The sequence below is a fragment of the Hyalella azteca genome, unplaced genomic scaffold (assembly GCF_000764305.2).
Source record: "Hyalella azteca isolate HAZT.00-mixed unplaced genomic scaffold, Hazt_2.0.2 contig16716, whole genome shotgun sequence".
NCBI lineage: Eukaryota > Metazoa > Arthropoda > Malacostraca > Amphipoda > Hyalellidae > Hyalella > Hyalella azteca.
This window is the reverse complement of record NW_025946525.1, coordinates 76,081-91,203: the sequence shown is the minus strand read 5'-3', so window position 1 is coordinate 91,203 and position 15,123 is coordinate 76,081. Positions and strand designations below refer to the sequence as shown.

General features: G+C 47.4%; 1 protein-coding gene across 1 annotated transcript in view; it reads right to left on the bottom strand.

The window, feature by feature from the left end:
• Positions 1-14,715, bottom strand: part of LOC108680604 — a gene marked incomplete at its 5' end in the record, with an annotated part of 17,451 nt that extends 2,736 nt beyond the window's left edge. The window contains 15 exon segments of the mRNA XM_047885015.1: positions 103-293; positions 941-1,071; positions 2,639-2,812; positions 3,179-4,224; positions 5,451-5,666; positions 6,574-6,644; positions 7,516-7,711; positions 9,096-9,242; positions 9,469-9,650; positions 10,158-10,242; positions 11,145-11,304; positions 11,957-12,083; positions 12,690-12,888; positions 14,206-14,281; positions 14,583-14,715. Coding sequence (XP_047740971.1) covers positions 103-293; positions 941-1,071; positions 2,639-2,812; positions 3,179-4,224; positions 5,451-5,666; positions 6,574-6,644; positions 7,516-7,711; positions 9,096-9,242; positions 9,469-9,650; positions 10,158-10,242; positions 11,145-11,304; positions 11,957-12,083; positions 12,690-12,888; positions 14,206-14,281; positions 14,583-14,715 — 3,134 coding nt within the window.
• Positions 14,716-15,123: the final 408 nt, after the last annotated feature.

Below are 15,123 nucleotides of genomic sequence, written 5' to 3'. Positions count from 1 at the left end.
ACTTGTCCATCCGTCCACTCACTTGTCCATCCGTCCACTTACTTGTCCATCCGTCCACTTACTTGTCCATCCGTCCACTCACTTGTCCATCCGTCCACTCACTTGTCCATCTTGTCGGGCAGCTGGGAGACCTCCAGCTTGTCCGTCTCATCGAAGTCCTCAGGCACGGTGGACGTGGTCTGCAGGGCCTCCATCCTCTCCTTGGTCTGCAGACCCAGTGTGGTCTTCACGGTCTGCCACACAAAGTCCACAATCTCGTACTCGTTGGGCTGCATGTGGAGGTCATGCTTCACCTGCGGGGTAATGGGGGTACGTGAGGCCATCATCATCACTATCATCATCACTATCACCACCCTCACTATCACCACTATCACCCCCACCACTATCACTATCCCTCACCAGCTCGAAGGCCTGGATGATGATGGTGAAGAGCAGGTTGATAAGCACCACTACCACCACCACCACCACCACCACCCCCACCACTATCACCATCCCTCACCAGCTCGAAGGCCTGAATGATGATGGTGAACAGCAGGTTGATAAGCACCACCACCACCACCATTATCACCATCCCTCACCAGCTCGAAGGCCTGTATGATGATGGTGAATAGCAGGTTGATAAGCACCACGGAGTTCGTCATGACGAACACGAAGAACAGCATCGGCACGAACGCGTTCGCTTCCTTCATCTCATCGAAGTCGAACTTTCCTGTACATGTAGTGNCACCACCACCACCACCACCACCACCACCACCACTATCACTATCCCTCACCAGCTCGAAGGCCTGTATGATGATGGTGAATAGCAAGTTGATGAGCACCACCACCACCACCACCACCACCACTATCACCATCCCTCACCAGCTCGAAGGCCTGAATGATGATGGTGAAGAGCAGGTTGATGAGCACCACCACCACCACCATTATCACCATCCCTCACCAGCTCGAAGGCCTGTATGATGATGGTGAATAGCAGGTTGATAAGCACCACGGAGTTCGTCATGACGAACACGAAGAACAGCATCGGCACGAACGCGTTCGCTTCCTTCATCTCATCGAAGTCGAACTTTCCTGTACATGTAATGGTTGCCTCATTAATAACATTGACCAGGAGCCATACTCTCAAAACTCGCTAAGTGAACGTAAGTACTTACGCTCTATTTTCTTGTCTATGATTGGTGGATTTTGCTTGAAAGGCCGTCAATGATTGGCTGATGAACTTACGATATCTTAACTTTTTTTTGAAAGTATGGCCCCTGATTATTAACATTGACCAGGGCCTATACTATCAAAAAAGTTAAGTGAACGTAAGTTCATCAGCCAATCATTGACGGCCTTTCAAGAAAAATCCACCAATCATAGACAAGAAAATAGAGCGTAAGTATTTACGTTCACTTAGCGAGTTTTGAAAGTAAAGCACCAGGCCCTATACTTTCAAAGAAAGTTAAGTGATCGTAAGTTCATCAGCCAATCATTGACGGCCTTTCAAGCAAAATCCACCAATCATAGACAAGAAAATAGAGCGTAAGTACTTACGTTCACTTACCGAGTTTTGAAAGTATGGCCCCAGGAATTTAAAAGCAAAGAAAATCGTCAAAAAGTTTTGACGATTTTCGTCGTCAAACTGACGATGGAGCTAGACTCCTAAACGTTTTCTCTTATAAGAAATGGTGAAATATTAGATGATTTTCTTTGCTTTTAAATTCCTGATAAATTTGCGATTTAAGCAACTAAATAATCTTAATACTCATAACATTGACATATCACAATTATTAAATAACAATAAAGTTAAAATTTAATTGAATTTTCATATATTATAAATTCCTTTATTTTTATTGTTTTTAATTCGCCAATAAAGATAGTTCACAACCAGAGAAAAAAGCCAAAAAATTAATTATAATTTCATTGCACAATTTTTTAGCCAACTTCATTATCTGTTCGAAAAGTTAAGAAAAACATAAGTACAATATCTTTGTGCTGACAAGTACAATGTCCTTGTACTGACAATCAAGAGATAATATATCACAATTTATGTACATGTTTCGTCCCGATATCAGGGCCTATACTTTAAAAAAAGTTAAGAGATCGTAAGTTCATCAGCCAATCATTGGCAGCCTTTCTAGCAAAATCCACCAATCATAGACAAGAAAATAGAGCGTAAGTACTTACGTTCACTTAGCGAATTTTGAACGTTAGAGAAAATAGAGTTCACTTAGCGAGTTTTGAAAGTATGGCCCCAGTGCACCTTAAGTCTCCGTGTCGTACCATTACAGTCTCGGCTGAGGTGTTAACTGCATTTGTGTTGGCCACAGACTTACTTATCAGTGTTATCGGTGGTTCAGACTATGCTGATGCATGCCACTCAACCAGTAGCATGCTGAAGCACGTCTCCACGGCGATGACGATGTCAGAGAAGTCAGTGAGCACGCAGTTCAGGCCACTCACCCATCAGCATGCCACTCACCCAGCAGCATGCCACTCACCCAGCAGCATGTCACTCACCCAGCAGCATGCCACTCACCCAGCAGCATGCCACTCACCCAGCAGCATGCTGAAGCACGTCTCCACGGCGATGACGATGTCAGAGAAGTCAGTGAGCACGCAGTTCAGGCCACTCACCCAGCAGCATGCCACTCACCCAGCAGCATGCTGAAGCACGTCTCCACGGCGATGACGATGTCAGAGAAGTCTGTCAGCACGCAGTTCAGGATCATGTAGAAGAGGAAGACGAAGGCGCCGAAGCAGATGAGGAAGGCGACCATGAAGCTGCTCAGATCGTCCCAGCACTTGCTTAGGGTCGCCGACAGGATGCCTGATGGGGGCCAAGGGTGAGTGGACGGGTGAAAGGATAGGTGAAAGGACGGGTGGGTAAACAGGTGGATGGACAGGTCGATGGACAAGTGGGGGACAGGGGTGATGGATTACCTACATCCATCAGATGTATTGGTGCATGGATGAGGGGAGGTGCGTCATTAGATGAATCATTAGGTGGATGAACAGATGGATGAGCTGCTTAATTTTTTACTCATGTTGACTCTAGCCTATAGTCCCAATACTCACCAACCATTACAATACTCACCAGCCCTCACAATCTCACCCCACCACCCCTCACAATACTCACCACCCCTCACAATACTCACCACCCCTCACAATACTCACCANGTGTAGTGGGGGTAACCTGAGTTATATATGTGAGAGTTAACCCTTGTGTAGTGGGGGTAACCTGAGTTATATATGTGAGAGTTAACCCTTGTGTAGTGGGGGTAACCTGAGTTATATATGTGAGAGTTAACCCTTGTGTAGTGGGGGTAACCTGAGTTATATATGTGAGAGTTAACCCTTGTGTAGTGGGGGTAACCTGAGTTATATATGTGAGAGTTAACCCTTGTGTAGTGGGGGTAACCTGAGTTATATATGTGAGAGTTAACCCTTGTGTAGTGGGGGTAACCTGAGTTATATATGTGAGAGTTAACCCTTGTGTAGTGGGGGTAACCTGAGTTATATATGTGAGAGTTAACCCTTGTGTAGTGGGGGTAACCTGAGTTATATATGTGAGAGTTAACCCTTGTGTAGTGGGGGTAACCTGAGTTATATATGTGAGAGTTAACCCTTGTGTAGTGGGGGTAACCTGAGTTATATATGTGAGAGTTAACCCTTGTGTAGTGGGGGTAACCTGAGTTATATATGTGAGAGTTAACCCTTGTGTAGTGGGGGTAACCTGAGTTATATATGTGAGAGTTAACCCTTGTGTAGTGGGGGTAACCTGAGTTATATATGTGAGAGTTAACCCTTGTGTAGTGGGGGTAACCTGAGTTATATATGTGAGAGTTAACCCTTGTGTAGTGGGGGTAACCTGAGTTATATATGTGAGAGTTAACCCTTGTGTAGTGGGGGTAACCTGAGTTATATATGTGAGAGTTAACCCTTGTGTAGTGGGGGTAACCTGAGTTATATATGTGAGAGTTAACCCTTGTGTAGTGGGGGTAACCTGAGTTATATATGTGAGAGTTAACCCTTGTGTAGTGGGGGTAACCTGAGTTATATATGTGAGAGTTAACCCTTGTGTAGTGGGGGTAACCTGAGTTATATATGTGAGAGTTAACCCTTGTGTAGTGGGGGTAACCTGAGTTATATATGTGAGAGTTAACCCTTGTGTAGTGAGGGTAACCTGAGTTACCCCACGTCGCGTTGAAGATGGCCAGCGCTTTGGCCGTCTCCAGGTACCTGATGTGAGGGTAACTTAACCCTTGTGTAGTGAGGGTAACTTGAGTTATATATGTGAGAGTTAACCCTTGTGTAGTGAGGGTAACCTGAGTCATATGTGAGAGTAACTTAACCCTTGTGTAGTGAGGGTAATCCCTCACTACACCTGAGTCACGGGTAATCGCGGTAACTGGGCTAAGGTGAACCAGTGCTGTAATGGTAACGGGATCTAGTTATTTTTACTGTTACCTACCGCCCTAGTTACCTTTACTGTGGTTGAAATGTATTATGCACCCAAGGTATTCAGAATCAAACTTCTGAAATCTATGTAATCAAACGGAGCTAATTTCTCAGTCGAAACTCCATGTGACTACGTCGGTCGAGTAGTGAAACAAAATAATTATGGAAGACTTGATGCAAGGAAGAGATTGGTCTTATGAGTTTAGCATCTGCAACTTTGGCTCAACTGCAACATAGCAGTGCAGTTTAATTGATATTTTGAAATCCTACACTTCTAATTGAACCTGAGGACGTACCAGTACTCCTGGTGACGTGTACCTGAGGACGTACCAGTACTCCTGGTGACGTGTACCTGAAGACGTACCAGTACCCCTGGTGACGTGTACCTGAAGACGTACCAGTACCTCTAGTGACGTGTACCTGAGGACGTACCAGTACCCCTGGTGACGTGTACCTGAGAACGTACCAGTACCCCTGGTGACGTGTACCTGAGGTCGTACCAGTACCCCTGGTGACGTGTACCTGAGGTCGTACCAGTACCCCTGGTGACGTGTACCTGAGGACGTACCAGTACCCCTGGTGACGTGTACCTGAGGACGTACCAGTACCCCTGGCGACGTGTACTTTAGTAGGACCAGTACCCTGGTGACGTGTACCTTAGTAGAGCCAGTACCCTTGGTGACGTGTACCTTAGTAGGACCAGTACCCTTGGTGACGTGTACCTGAGGACATACCACTACCCCTGGTGACGTCTACTTCAGGACGTACCAGTACAGGACGTACCAGTACAGGAAGTATCAGTACAGGACGTACCAGTACCCCTGGTGACGTGTACCTGAGCACGTAGAGGACGATGGCAGCGTACCCCGCGACGATGAGGCCTATCTCGACGTAGGACCAATAGTTCTCGAAGTACTTCTTCTTAAGGCGACGTACCAGTACCCCTGGTGACGTGTACCTCAGGACGTACCAGTACAGGACGTACCAGTACCTCTGGGGACGCGTACCTGAGCACGTAGAGGACGATGGCAGAGTACCCCGCGACGATGAGACCTATCTCGACGTAGGACCAATAGTTCTCGAAGTACTTCTTCTTAAGGCGGACGAGAAGACGAAGTTCCATGACGGTGAAGTACGCGACGAAGAGCACGAAGCTCGCCTCCATCAGGTACGTGAAGAGGTTGAAGTCTCCCTGATGCTGCAGCAGCCGTACCCCGTCAACCCTTGTGAGGTTAATGAGGTTAATGAGGTTAATGAGGGTAATGAGGTTATGAGGTTATGAGGTTATGAGGTTAATGAGGCTAATGAGGTTATGAGGTTAATGAGGTTAGAGGGATAGTTGGGTTGGCGGTGCCATTGGGGTTAGTGAGATTAATGAGGTTAGTGGAGCTAGTAGGGTCTAGTGGGCTAGTGGGGTTAATAAGGTTGTGGGGCTATTGATGCTAGTGGGGACAGTGGGGCTAGTGAGATTAGTACCGTTAGAAGAGTTAGTGGGTTACTAGATTGGTTAGAGGGACTAGTGAAGCTAAGTTAGTGGGATAAGTAGATTTAGTGGGGCTCGGGGAACTAGTGGAGCTAGCTAGGTAAATGGGGTCTTGGGTACGTGCGCCTAGTGGGGCTCTTGGGGTTAGATCGAGTGAATTTAGTTATTCAATGCCCCACGGCGCTACACCAGATGCAAATGATGTCATAGTTGTCATTTTAACATCATATCAAAATAATTTCAATATCATTAATTGTGTTTATGTAACTTCCAAAAAGTACATATCATCATATTCATCACCGCAGCGGTAGGCAGGAACATTACAAGACAACGTCACTTCACAACTTAGGTCTGCTTAATTATTATGTGTTATCGACAACACAATGCAATGTTTGGCAGAGTTCACAAATGTTCATAGATATTCATTAATGTTGTTCGATGTTGAGTCATGTTCTGCCAGCCTCACCTGTAACAATGCATCATTTCAATGCATAAATGTTCATAGATATTCTAAATGTTCATAGATATTCTAAATGTTCATAGATATTCTAAATGTTCATAGATATTCTAAATGTTCATTGATATTCTAAATGTTCATAGATATTTATTAATGTTGTTAGATGTTGAGTCATGTTCCCCAGCCTCACCTATACGTGGGGAAGATGCCCCCACCAGGGATGAAGTCTGCTATCAGCGTAGCCACGCCGAACAAGTTTGTCTGGAACAAAACATAGTGCAAATCTTTATTTTTACCTAATATTAATATTATTTATAATTAATATATTTGTATGAATTCATGAAAATATGTCTCCATACCTATTAAAAATTAGGAAAAGAATAGAATTGAACTAATTACATTCTCGGTAACCGTCATTGTCATCACAATCGTTACTAAATTTTTTATAACACGACGTACAAAACGAAGTAAGAGGGTGTAAAGAAAACGAGATATGAAAAAAATACCTCATACAAGATGAACTTAACAAAAATTAAGGCGAAACAAGTAGTAGAAATGAATAATAATAAATGAATGAACTAAGATTATTCATTTATGAGCGTCGCAATAGAAATGAATGATAATAGATATAGTAAATGAATGAACTAAGATTATTCATTTATGAGCGTCGCAATAGAAATGAATGATAATAGATATAATAGATGAAGTAACTATGATTATTCATCTGATGAGGTCCCAGAAGGATTAATAGAATTTGAAACAAGAACCAACACCAGGGGCTACAGTTATAAACTAAAAAAACTGCGGTTCAACTTATCCACGCGACAACATTTCTTCTCGCTTCGAGTCACTGACATGTGGAACAGCCTCCCTGAAGATATTGTTGACGCTCCGAGTATGAACGCGTTCAAGAACAGACTAGACAAGGCCATGCATGAGCATATGTTCAGTCTTAAAATGCCTCGTACCCTACGGAACAACTGATATCTAGAAGCGATTTTAAATCTACCGTCCGTAAGGCCAGTCTAGTCAAGAAAAGTACAAGAATCGGCGACAGGCCTATCCAGGCCTATTTATTTAATGCCGAAGATACTATACTATACTATACTATACTATGAGCGTCGCGTCTCACGCCGGCATTGTAGGTCGAGAACTCAATGAGCACAGCACGCGTCATGCGGTCGATCCAGTGCGTCTGCTGGAGGTACGTGAGACGTTCAAGAAGCACGTCGGTCTTGGCACGTAGCCTGATCACGTACCCACCGCCTCCGTACCAGTCACGCTTACCCCAGATTGGTAGGGATCGCAGTTCTGTCGCGGTAGCGTACCTAACATTGGAGAAGTGGTTTTATTATAATTATTATCATTATTATCATTATTATCATTATTATTACTATTATTATTATTATTATTAATTTTATTACTATTTTTAACTGGAAGATATGCAGTTTATACTGCAATGTCAATAATTGTAAGCCAAAAAATATTCATGTAAAAATTGATCCATGCAACATTATTATCATTATTATCATTATTATTATTACTATTAGTATTATTATTGTTTATATTATTACTATTTTTAACTCGAAGATATGCAGTTTATGCTACAACGTCAATAATAGTAAGCCATAGAACATTCGTATAAAAAATTGATCCTGGCAACAGATTCGCATTCAGATCAACATCTTGCATCGCAGCCGGTCGAATTTTAACGCGGAAAAATTATACGGCAGAGATGACGTACGAACTCTGAAAAGTGCCTAAGCTAAATTACGAACCATTATACTGAACTTAATAATAGCAGAGATACGTATGTACGTGTGTTGCTTGATGCAGACACAAATTTTAGTTCATTTTAGTTTGGAGCATTGGAGCAGCAGTATTGAAACAGTGTAGGGGCAGGGAGATAGCCGGATGGCAGCTGGGTAGGAGCAGACTAAGAACAGGGTTTCTGCATTATTGGAGCAGTGTAGGGACAGTGTACGGGCAGGCTGACAGCTGGATGGCTGCAGTATATGAGCAGGGTTGTAGTTGGATATAAGCTAGGTAGGAAGAAACCGATACAGGATATCTGCCAGATTGATGTACTGTTGGATTAGAATGCTGCAGTATCGGAGCAGCTATAGATCATAATAGCATTAGTATCGGAGCAGCGTTAGAGCAGATAAGCAGCAGTATTTGAGCAGTATGAGCTAAAGATAGCAGCAATATCAGAGCAGCGTTTGCGCAGAAAAAAAGCAGTATTGGAGCAGAATAGCAGCAGTATTGGAGCAGGATAACAACAGTATAGGAGCAAAATCGCAGTAGTGCTGGTGCAGGATAGCCGCTGTATTGGAACAGTGCTGGTGCAAGACAGCAGCAATGTCGGAGCAGTGCTGGAGCAAGATAGCAGCAGTATCGGAGCAGTGCTGGAGTAAGATAGCAGCAGTATCGGAGCAGTGCTGGGGCAAGATAGCAGCAGTATCGGAGCAGTGCTGGAGCAAGATAGCAGCAGTATCGGATTACTTCAGGTGTAAGATAGCAGCAGTATCGGAACAGTGCTGGAGCAAGATAGCAGCAGTATCGGAGCAGTGCCGGAGCAAGATAGCAGAAGTATTGGAGCAGTGCGGGAGCAGGATGGCAGCAGGATCGAAACAGTGCTAGAGCAAGATAGCAGAAACGTCGGAGCAGTGCTGAAGCAAGATAGCAGCAGTATCGGAGCAGAACACTGACCTGAACTCGTCTGCCTGGCAGTCATCAGTGTCGCGGGTATCGTTGGTGGGCAGCAGCCAGTGGGCGCAGTAGCTCGTAGACTCTTCGTTGACCAGACCAGAGTTGGCGCTGCACTCCAGCGTGATGGAGCGCATCTCAGGCGGTACCCTGAGGAAAGCTCACACTGTTACACTGCTACATGCTACCCTGCAATACTCTACAATGTTATACTCGTCGATGTTGTATTCAACATTGCCTCAGCCGCTCAATTCAACACCGCAGAATAACAAACACATAGAGAACTATAAGATATATTTACGACTCCACTGTTTTGCTTTTATCTGAAGTGCATTAGTATAGATATAAGATTTACGTAACCAAACGAGGGTCTTACGAGCAGGTAAATTTTTTAGCGCGTATCTGCCTGATGGTGGCGTATCCCATGATCCTGTTGACTTGGTCGTTCATAAAGCCCTTGAGTTGGTAGGGCGACGCACCGTTGTAGCTCTTGTCGGCGCGCAGGAATTGGAAGAAGCCAAAGTGCAGGTACGCCCAGAGTTTGTCCGTGTTGGTAACCTGCCAGACAGACCCATTGCATGGTTGAACTAGTATAAGGTTGACCCATGAGAAGCTCATTTTTGCGGATGTAGTTGGTTATTCGTCTGTGACGTCACTAACTACATGATGTCACGGGCATTAACCATTCACCGAAATGCAATCAGACCAGTCAACCAATCCGTTATGGGAATGACGGGATTGTTTACGTTTCTCGATCCTGGTAACGCAACAAAAAAGCTGAACTAAAAGACGGAAATCCTCGTGAGTGAACCTTATATAGTTCAACCATGGACCCATTGAGGGAATATGTTGGCGTCAACCCACCCACAGGGGGAGCAGGTTAGTGTCATCCCGCAGACAGGCCGCCCATTTAGGGGAGTAAGTCGTGGTCAGCCCACACAGAGGCCACCAATTTGGGGGAGAAAATTGGTGTCAGCCCGTCCACAGGACGCCATCTTAGGGGAGTAAGTTAGTATCTGAATTCTGACTTAAATGAAGTCTTTCGCAGCGGGCCTCATGACTCACCTGAGTGAAGTCCTTGTTGTCCAAGCGTCCCTCGTGGATGAGCGAATGGCGTAGGTTCTCCCTCAGCAAAAACGCGTTCGGGTCCCTGCAAAGCGGGGGACTTTGGTAACAACAGGGACGTGGGAGAACAGCTCCAAACCGAGACGAGGCATAAGGGGCAACAGGAACGTGGGAGAACAGCTCGAAGCCGAGAGGAGGCATAAGTGGCAACAGAAACGGGGAAGAACAGCTCCAAGCCGAGAGGAGGCATAAGTGGCAACTGGAACGTGGTAGAACAGCTCCAAGACGAGAGGAGGCATAAGTGGCAACAGGAACGGGGAAGAACAGATCCAGGCCGAGGGGAGGCATAAGTGGCAACAGGAACGGGGAAAAACAGCTCCAAGCCAAGAGGAGGCATAAGTGGCAACAGGAACGGGGAAGAACAGCTCCAAGCAGAGGAGGCATAAGTGGCAACAGGAACGGGGAAGAACAGATCCAGGCCGAGGGGAGGCATAAGTGGCAACAGGAACGGGGAAAAACAGCTCCAAGCCAAGAGGAGGCATAAGTGGCAACAGGAACGGGGAAGAACAGCTCCAAGCCGAGAGGAGGCATAACTGGCAACAGGAACGGGGAAGAACAGCTTCAAGTCGAGGGGAGGCATAAGTGGCAACAGGAATGTGGAAGAACAGCTCCAAGCCGAGAGGAGGCATAAGTGGCAACAGGAACGGGGAAAAACAGCTCCAAGCCGAGAGAAGGCATAAGTGGCAACAGGAACGGGAAAGAACAGCTCCAGGTCGAGGGGAGGCATAAGTGGCAACAGGAACGGGGAAGAACAGCTCCAAGCCGAGAGGAGGCATAAGTGGCAACAGGAATGGGGGAGAACAGTTCGAGGAGGAGGAGGCACATGGGATGACAGGAAAGGGGTAAACAGTGACAGACCTGGAGGTATCATAAGAGATAACGGGAAAACAGGAATAAAGATGAACGTTGTTGAATACCACAACTCACCTGTTGCTGTAGGTGAGGCTGAGTAAGACGCTGATGAATATAACGTACACCAGGAGCTCCAGGATGATGGCGTACATCTCCTTCTCGTTGAGTCTTTTCTTACGCAGCTTCTCAATGAGTGATGGGTCAATCTTGCGGTGGTACAACTTCTGACGCTCTCCTGGGGGCGTGTATCAGGTCAATAGGGCATGAATAAACGAAATTTGGATACTGCACAGCTTTTGATCGTGAATCCGCAGTCGCACTATAAAGCGACATAGGAGAAATTATCTGTTTAACACAACGAAGTTATATCAGCTTCTACCTCTGCTTATGAGCGAGCAATAATTAGCGACTTATCAGCAGTTCCTCACCCACCAACATAGTGATGCTGCCATTCATGGTTAACCCACCAACATGGTCATGCAGCTTCTCATGGTCAACCCACCAAGATGGTCATGCAGCCTCTCATGGTCAACCCACCAAGATGGTCATGCAGCCATTCATGGTCAACCCACCAAGATGGTCATGCAGTCACTCATGGTCAACCCACCAACATGGTCATGCAGCCTCTCATGGTCAACCCACCAACATGGTCATGCAGCCTCTCATGGTCAACCCACCAAAATGGTCATGCAGCCATTCATGGTCAACCCACCAACATGGTCATGCAGCCACTCATGGTCAACCCACCAACAAAGTGATGCTACCATTCATGGTCAACCCACCAAGATGGTCATGCAGTCACTCATGGTCAACCCACCAACATGGTCATGCAGCCACTCATGGTCAACCCACCAACATGGTCATGCAGCCACTCATGGTCAACCCACCAAGATGGTCATGCAGCCACTCATGGTCCACGTCCAGCTCGGGGCTCAGCTCATCGTCCTCCACGTCGTCCTCGTCCAGGTCGGTCTTCTTACACACGGCGCTCACGAAAATAGTGATCAGGAAAATCTGAGGAACAGAAGCGAGATTCAAATCGTAACGAGGAAAATATTAGCAACGGAAGGGAGGTTTAAAATCGTGATCAGAATATCTAAGAGATAGCAGCAAGATTTAACAACTTGATGAGAAAAATGTAGGCGGCATAACTGAGATTCAAAATAATTACTAGGAAAATCTTTGTGATAGAAGAAAAAATGAAAGTGACGCTGGTGACCCACCTTGAGGGGCTGCACGAGCAGGACGCTGGTGACCCACTTTGAGGGGCTGTACGAGCAGGACGCTGGTGACCCACCTTGAGAGGCTGCACGAGCAGGACGCTGGTGACCCACCTTGAGAGGCTGCACGAGCAGGACGCTGGTGACCCACCTTGAGAGGCTGCGCGAGCAGGACGCTGGTGACTCACCTTGAGGGGCTGTACGAGCAGGACGCTGGTGACCCACCTTGAGGGGCTGCACGAGCAGGACGCTGGTGACCCACCTTGAGGGGCTGACGCTGGTGACTCACCTTGAGGGGCTGTACGAGCAGGACGCTGGTGACCCACCTTGAGGGGCTGCACGAGCAGGACGCTGGTGACCCACCTTGAGGGGCTGTACGAGCAGGACGCTGGTGACCCACCTTGAGGGGCTGTACGAGCAGGACGCTGGAGAAGAATGACACGGCCAGGCTCGTGATCCATTTGGTGGCTTTGCTCTGACCGAACATGATGCCGTACGAGAACAAGAAGAACACGGACACCACCAGGCACGCTGCCACTAGCACCCACGCCACCAGGCTGCACCACCATGGTAGCGTAAACCTCTTCTTGCGCTCAACCCTGGTGGTTGGTAAGGGGGAGTGTGAGTGAGGAAGAGGGTGAGTGAAGGAAGGTGCAGGTGAGGGGAGTATTCTCGGCAAAGCTATACTGTAGTCTTGACTATATAATAATACATTAGTGCCCACTGTATACACTCGAAGTACCAGCGCTGTCACATGACTCATTGGGGGGGACCTAGCGGACTTTCGGGATAAGAGAAGCGTTCCGAATGATAACATTCTTCTGAGCCCATGGGCTCCCTCTCCATAAATACTGCTGCCAGCTATGAACCCAGTTCACGTTAGGAGGCGTGCGGCAATTTGTAGCGGTCCAACAAACCATAACGTCCAGGATCATCGGGATGAGGAAGCTGGACTAATGGGAAGAGGTCTGTACTCATTACAGAGGAGAGGAAAGGAGTGTCTTTTTCTACACATTCAAAATAATAATTGTAGTGGCACCTAAATTCGAAACTGAGACCTTGCAGGATTGTGGAATACCAAAAAGCAAGAGGAGAGAGACTGTGCTTGATATCCACGTTACGCAACAGAGCTATGGTCACATTTAAATCTTTGCGAAAAGATCACTTTCCGAAGAGGAACCGAGGCTGTTTAACGTCGTGATAAAGGAGCTAAAAGAAGAGGAGTTCACTCTTAAGGCCTGCAAAAGACGACTGGACGTGTTTCTGGGCACAATCCCTGATTGTCCGCCTCTGCACCACTACCGGTGGCAAGAAGCGAGCAACAGCATCGTGCATCAGCTGGCAAAACTGAGGTTATCAGCTCGCCCAACTGAGAGCAGGTGAGCGGTAATTACAGACTGGCCTCTGACACGGCGAGGACAACTGAGGGCCGGTGCGCGGTAATTACAGACTGGCCCCTGACACGGCGAGGACAACTGAGGACAGGTGCGCGGTAATTTCAGACTGGCCTCTGACACGGCGAGGACAACTGAGGACAGGTGCGCGGTAATTTCAGACTGGCTTCTGACACGGCGAGGACAACTGAGGACAGGTGCGCGGTAATTTCAGACTGGCCCCTGACACGGCGAGGACAACTGAGGACAGGTGCGCGGTAATTTCAGACTGGCTTCTGACACGGCGAGGACAACTGAGGGCAGTTGTGCGGTAATTACAGACTGGCCTCTGACACGGCGAGGACAACCGAGGGCAGGTGCGCGGTAATTACAGACTGGCCTCTGACACGGCGAGGACAACAAGTCCACCGGGGCTCAGGGCAGAGGAATACAGAGGCGGCACTCCTGCTCTTAGGACTGCTACGAAAAAAACATGTACTAAGGATACTGAGGATTTGGAGTACATATATTGGCAGTACTCACTTCTTCATGTTGTCGCCGGACGACCCAGGGACCTTAGATCCTGTGCCCGTCTTGTCGATTTTTTTGGCGTTCAGTTCTGTTGAAAAGCACTTTATCATATCAATGCATGCTGCATTAAGAAAATTAAATGTTTTTTCATATATTTTATTGTATGTTTAGTATGTACGTGTTATGTATTCGACGTATTAGTTGGTAAGTAAACTGCACTGCCGCGCACATTGTTCACAAGCTGTGATTACTCATCCTCATTTTTGCCCCCTCACTCATGCCCCTTACCCAAACTTCTCTCCCACTCATGTTCCTTACTCATGCCCCCACTCATACCCCTCACTCTTGACCCACTCATACCTCTCACTCTTGACCCACTCTTGACCCACTTTTGACGGTCCTCTTGATGGCGGCGTCGATGCGCGACTCTCGAAGGACGCGGGGCCGCGCCTTCCTGAAGAGGAAGACGATCAGCAGCGACGGGGGGAACACGATCAGGTTGCTGACCAGGCCGATCCCCATCTGGGGGAAGGGGGGAACACGATCAGGTTGCTGACCAGGCCGATCCCCATCTGGGGGAAGGGGGCAACACGATCAGGCTGCTGATGACTCACCTGCTCAGGGATGAGGGTGAAGGGCCCCAGTTATGACTCACCTGCTCAGGGGTGAGGGTGAAAGGCCCCAGGTATGACTCACCAGCTCAGGGGTGAGGGTGAAGGGCCCCAGTTATGACTCACCTGCTCAGGGGTGAGGGTGAAGGGCCCCAGTTATGACTCACCTGCTCAGGGGTGAGGGTGAAGGGCCCCAGTTATGACTCACCTGCTCAGGGGTGAGGGTGAAGGGCCCCAGTTATGACTCACCTGCTCAGGGGTGAGGGTGAAGGGCCCCAGTTATGACTCACCTGCTCAGGGGTGAGGGTGAAGGGCCCCA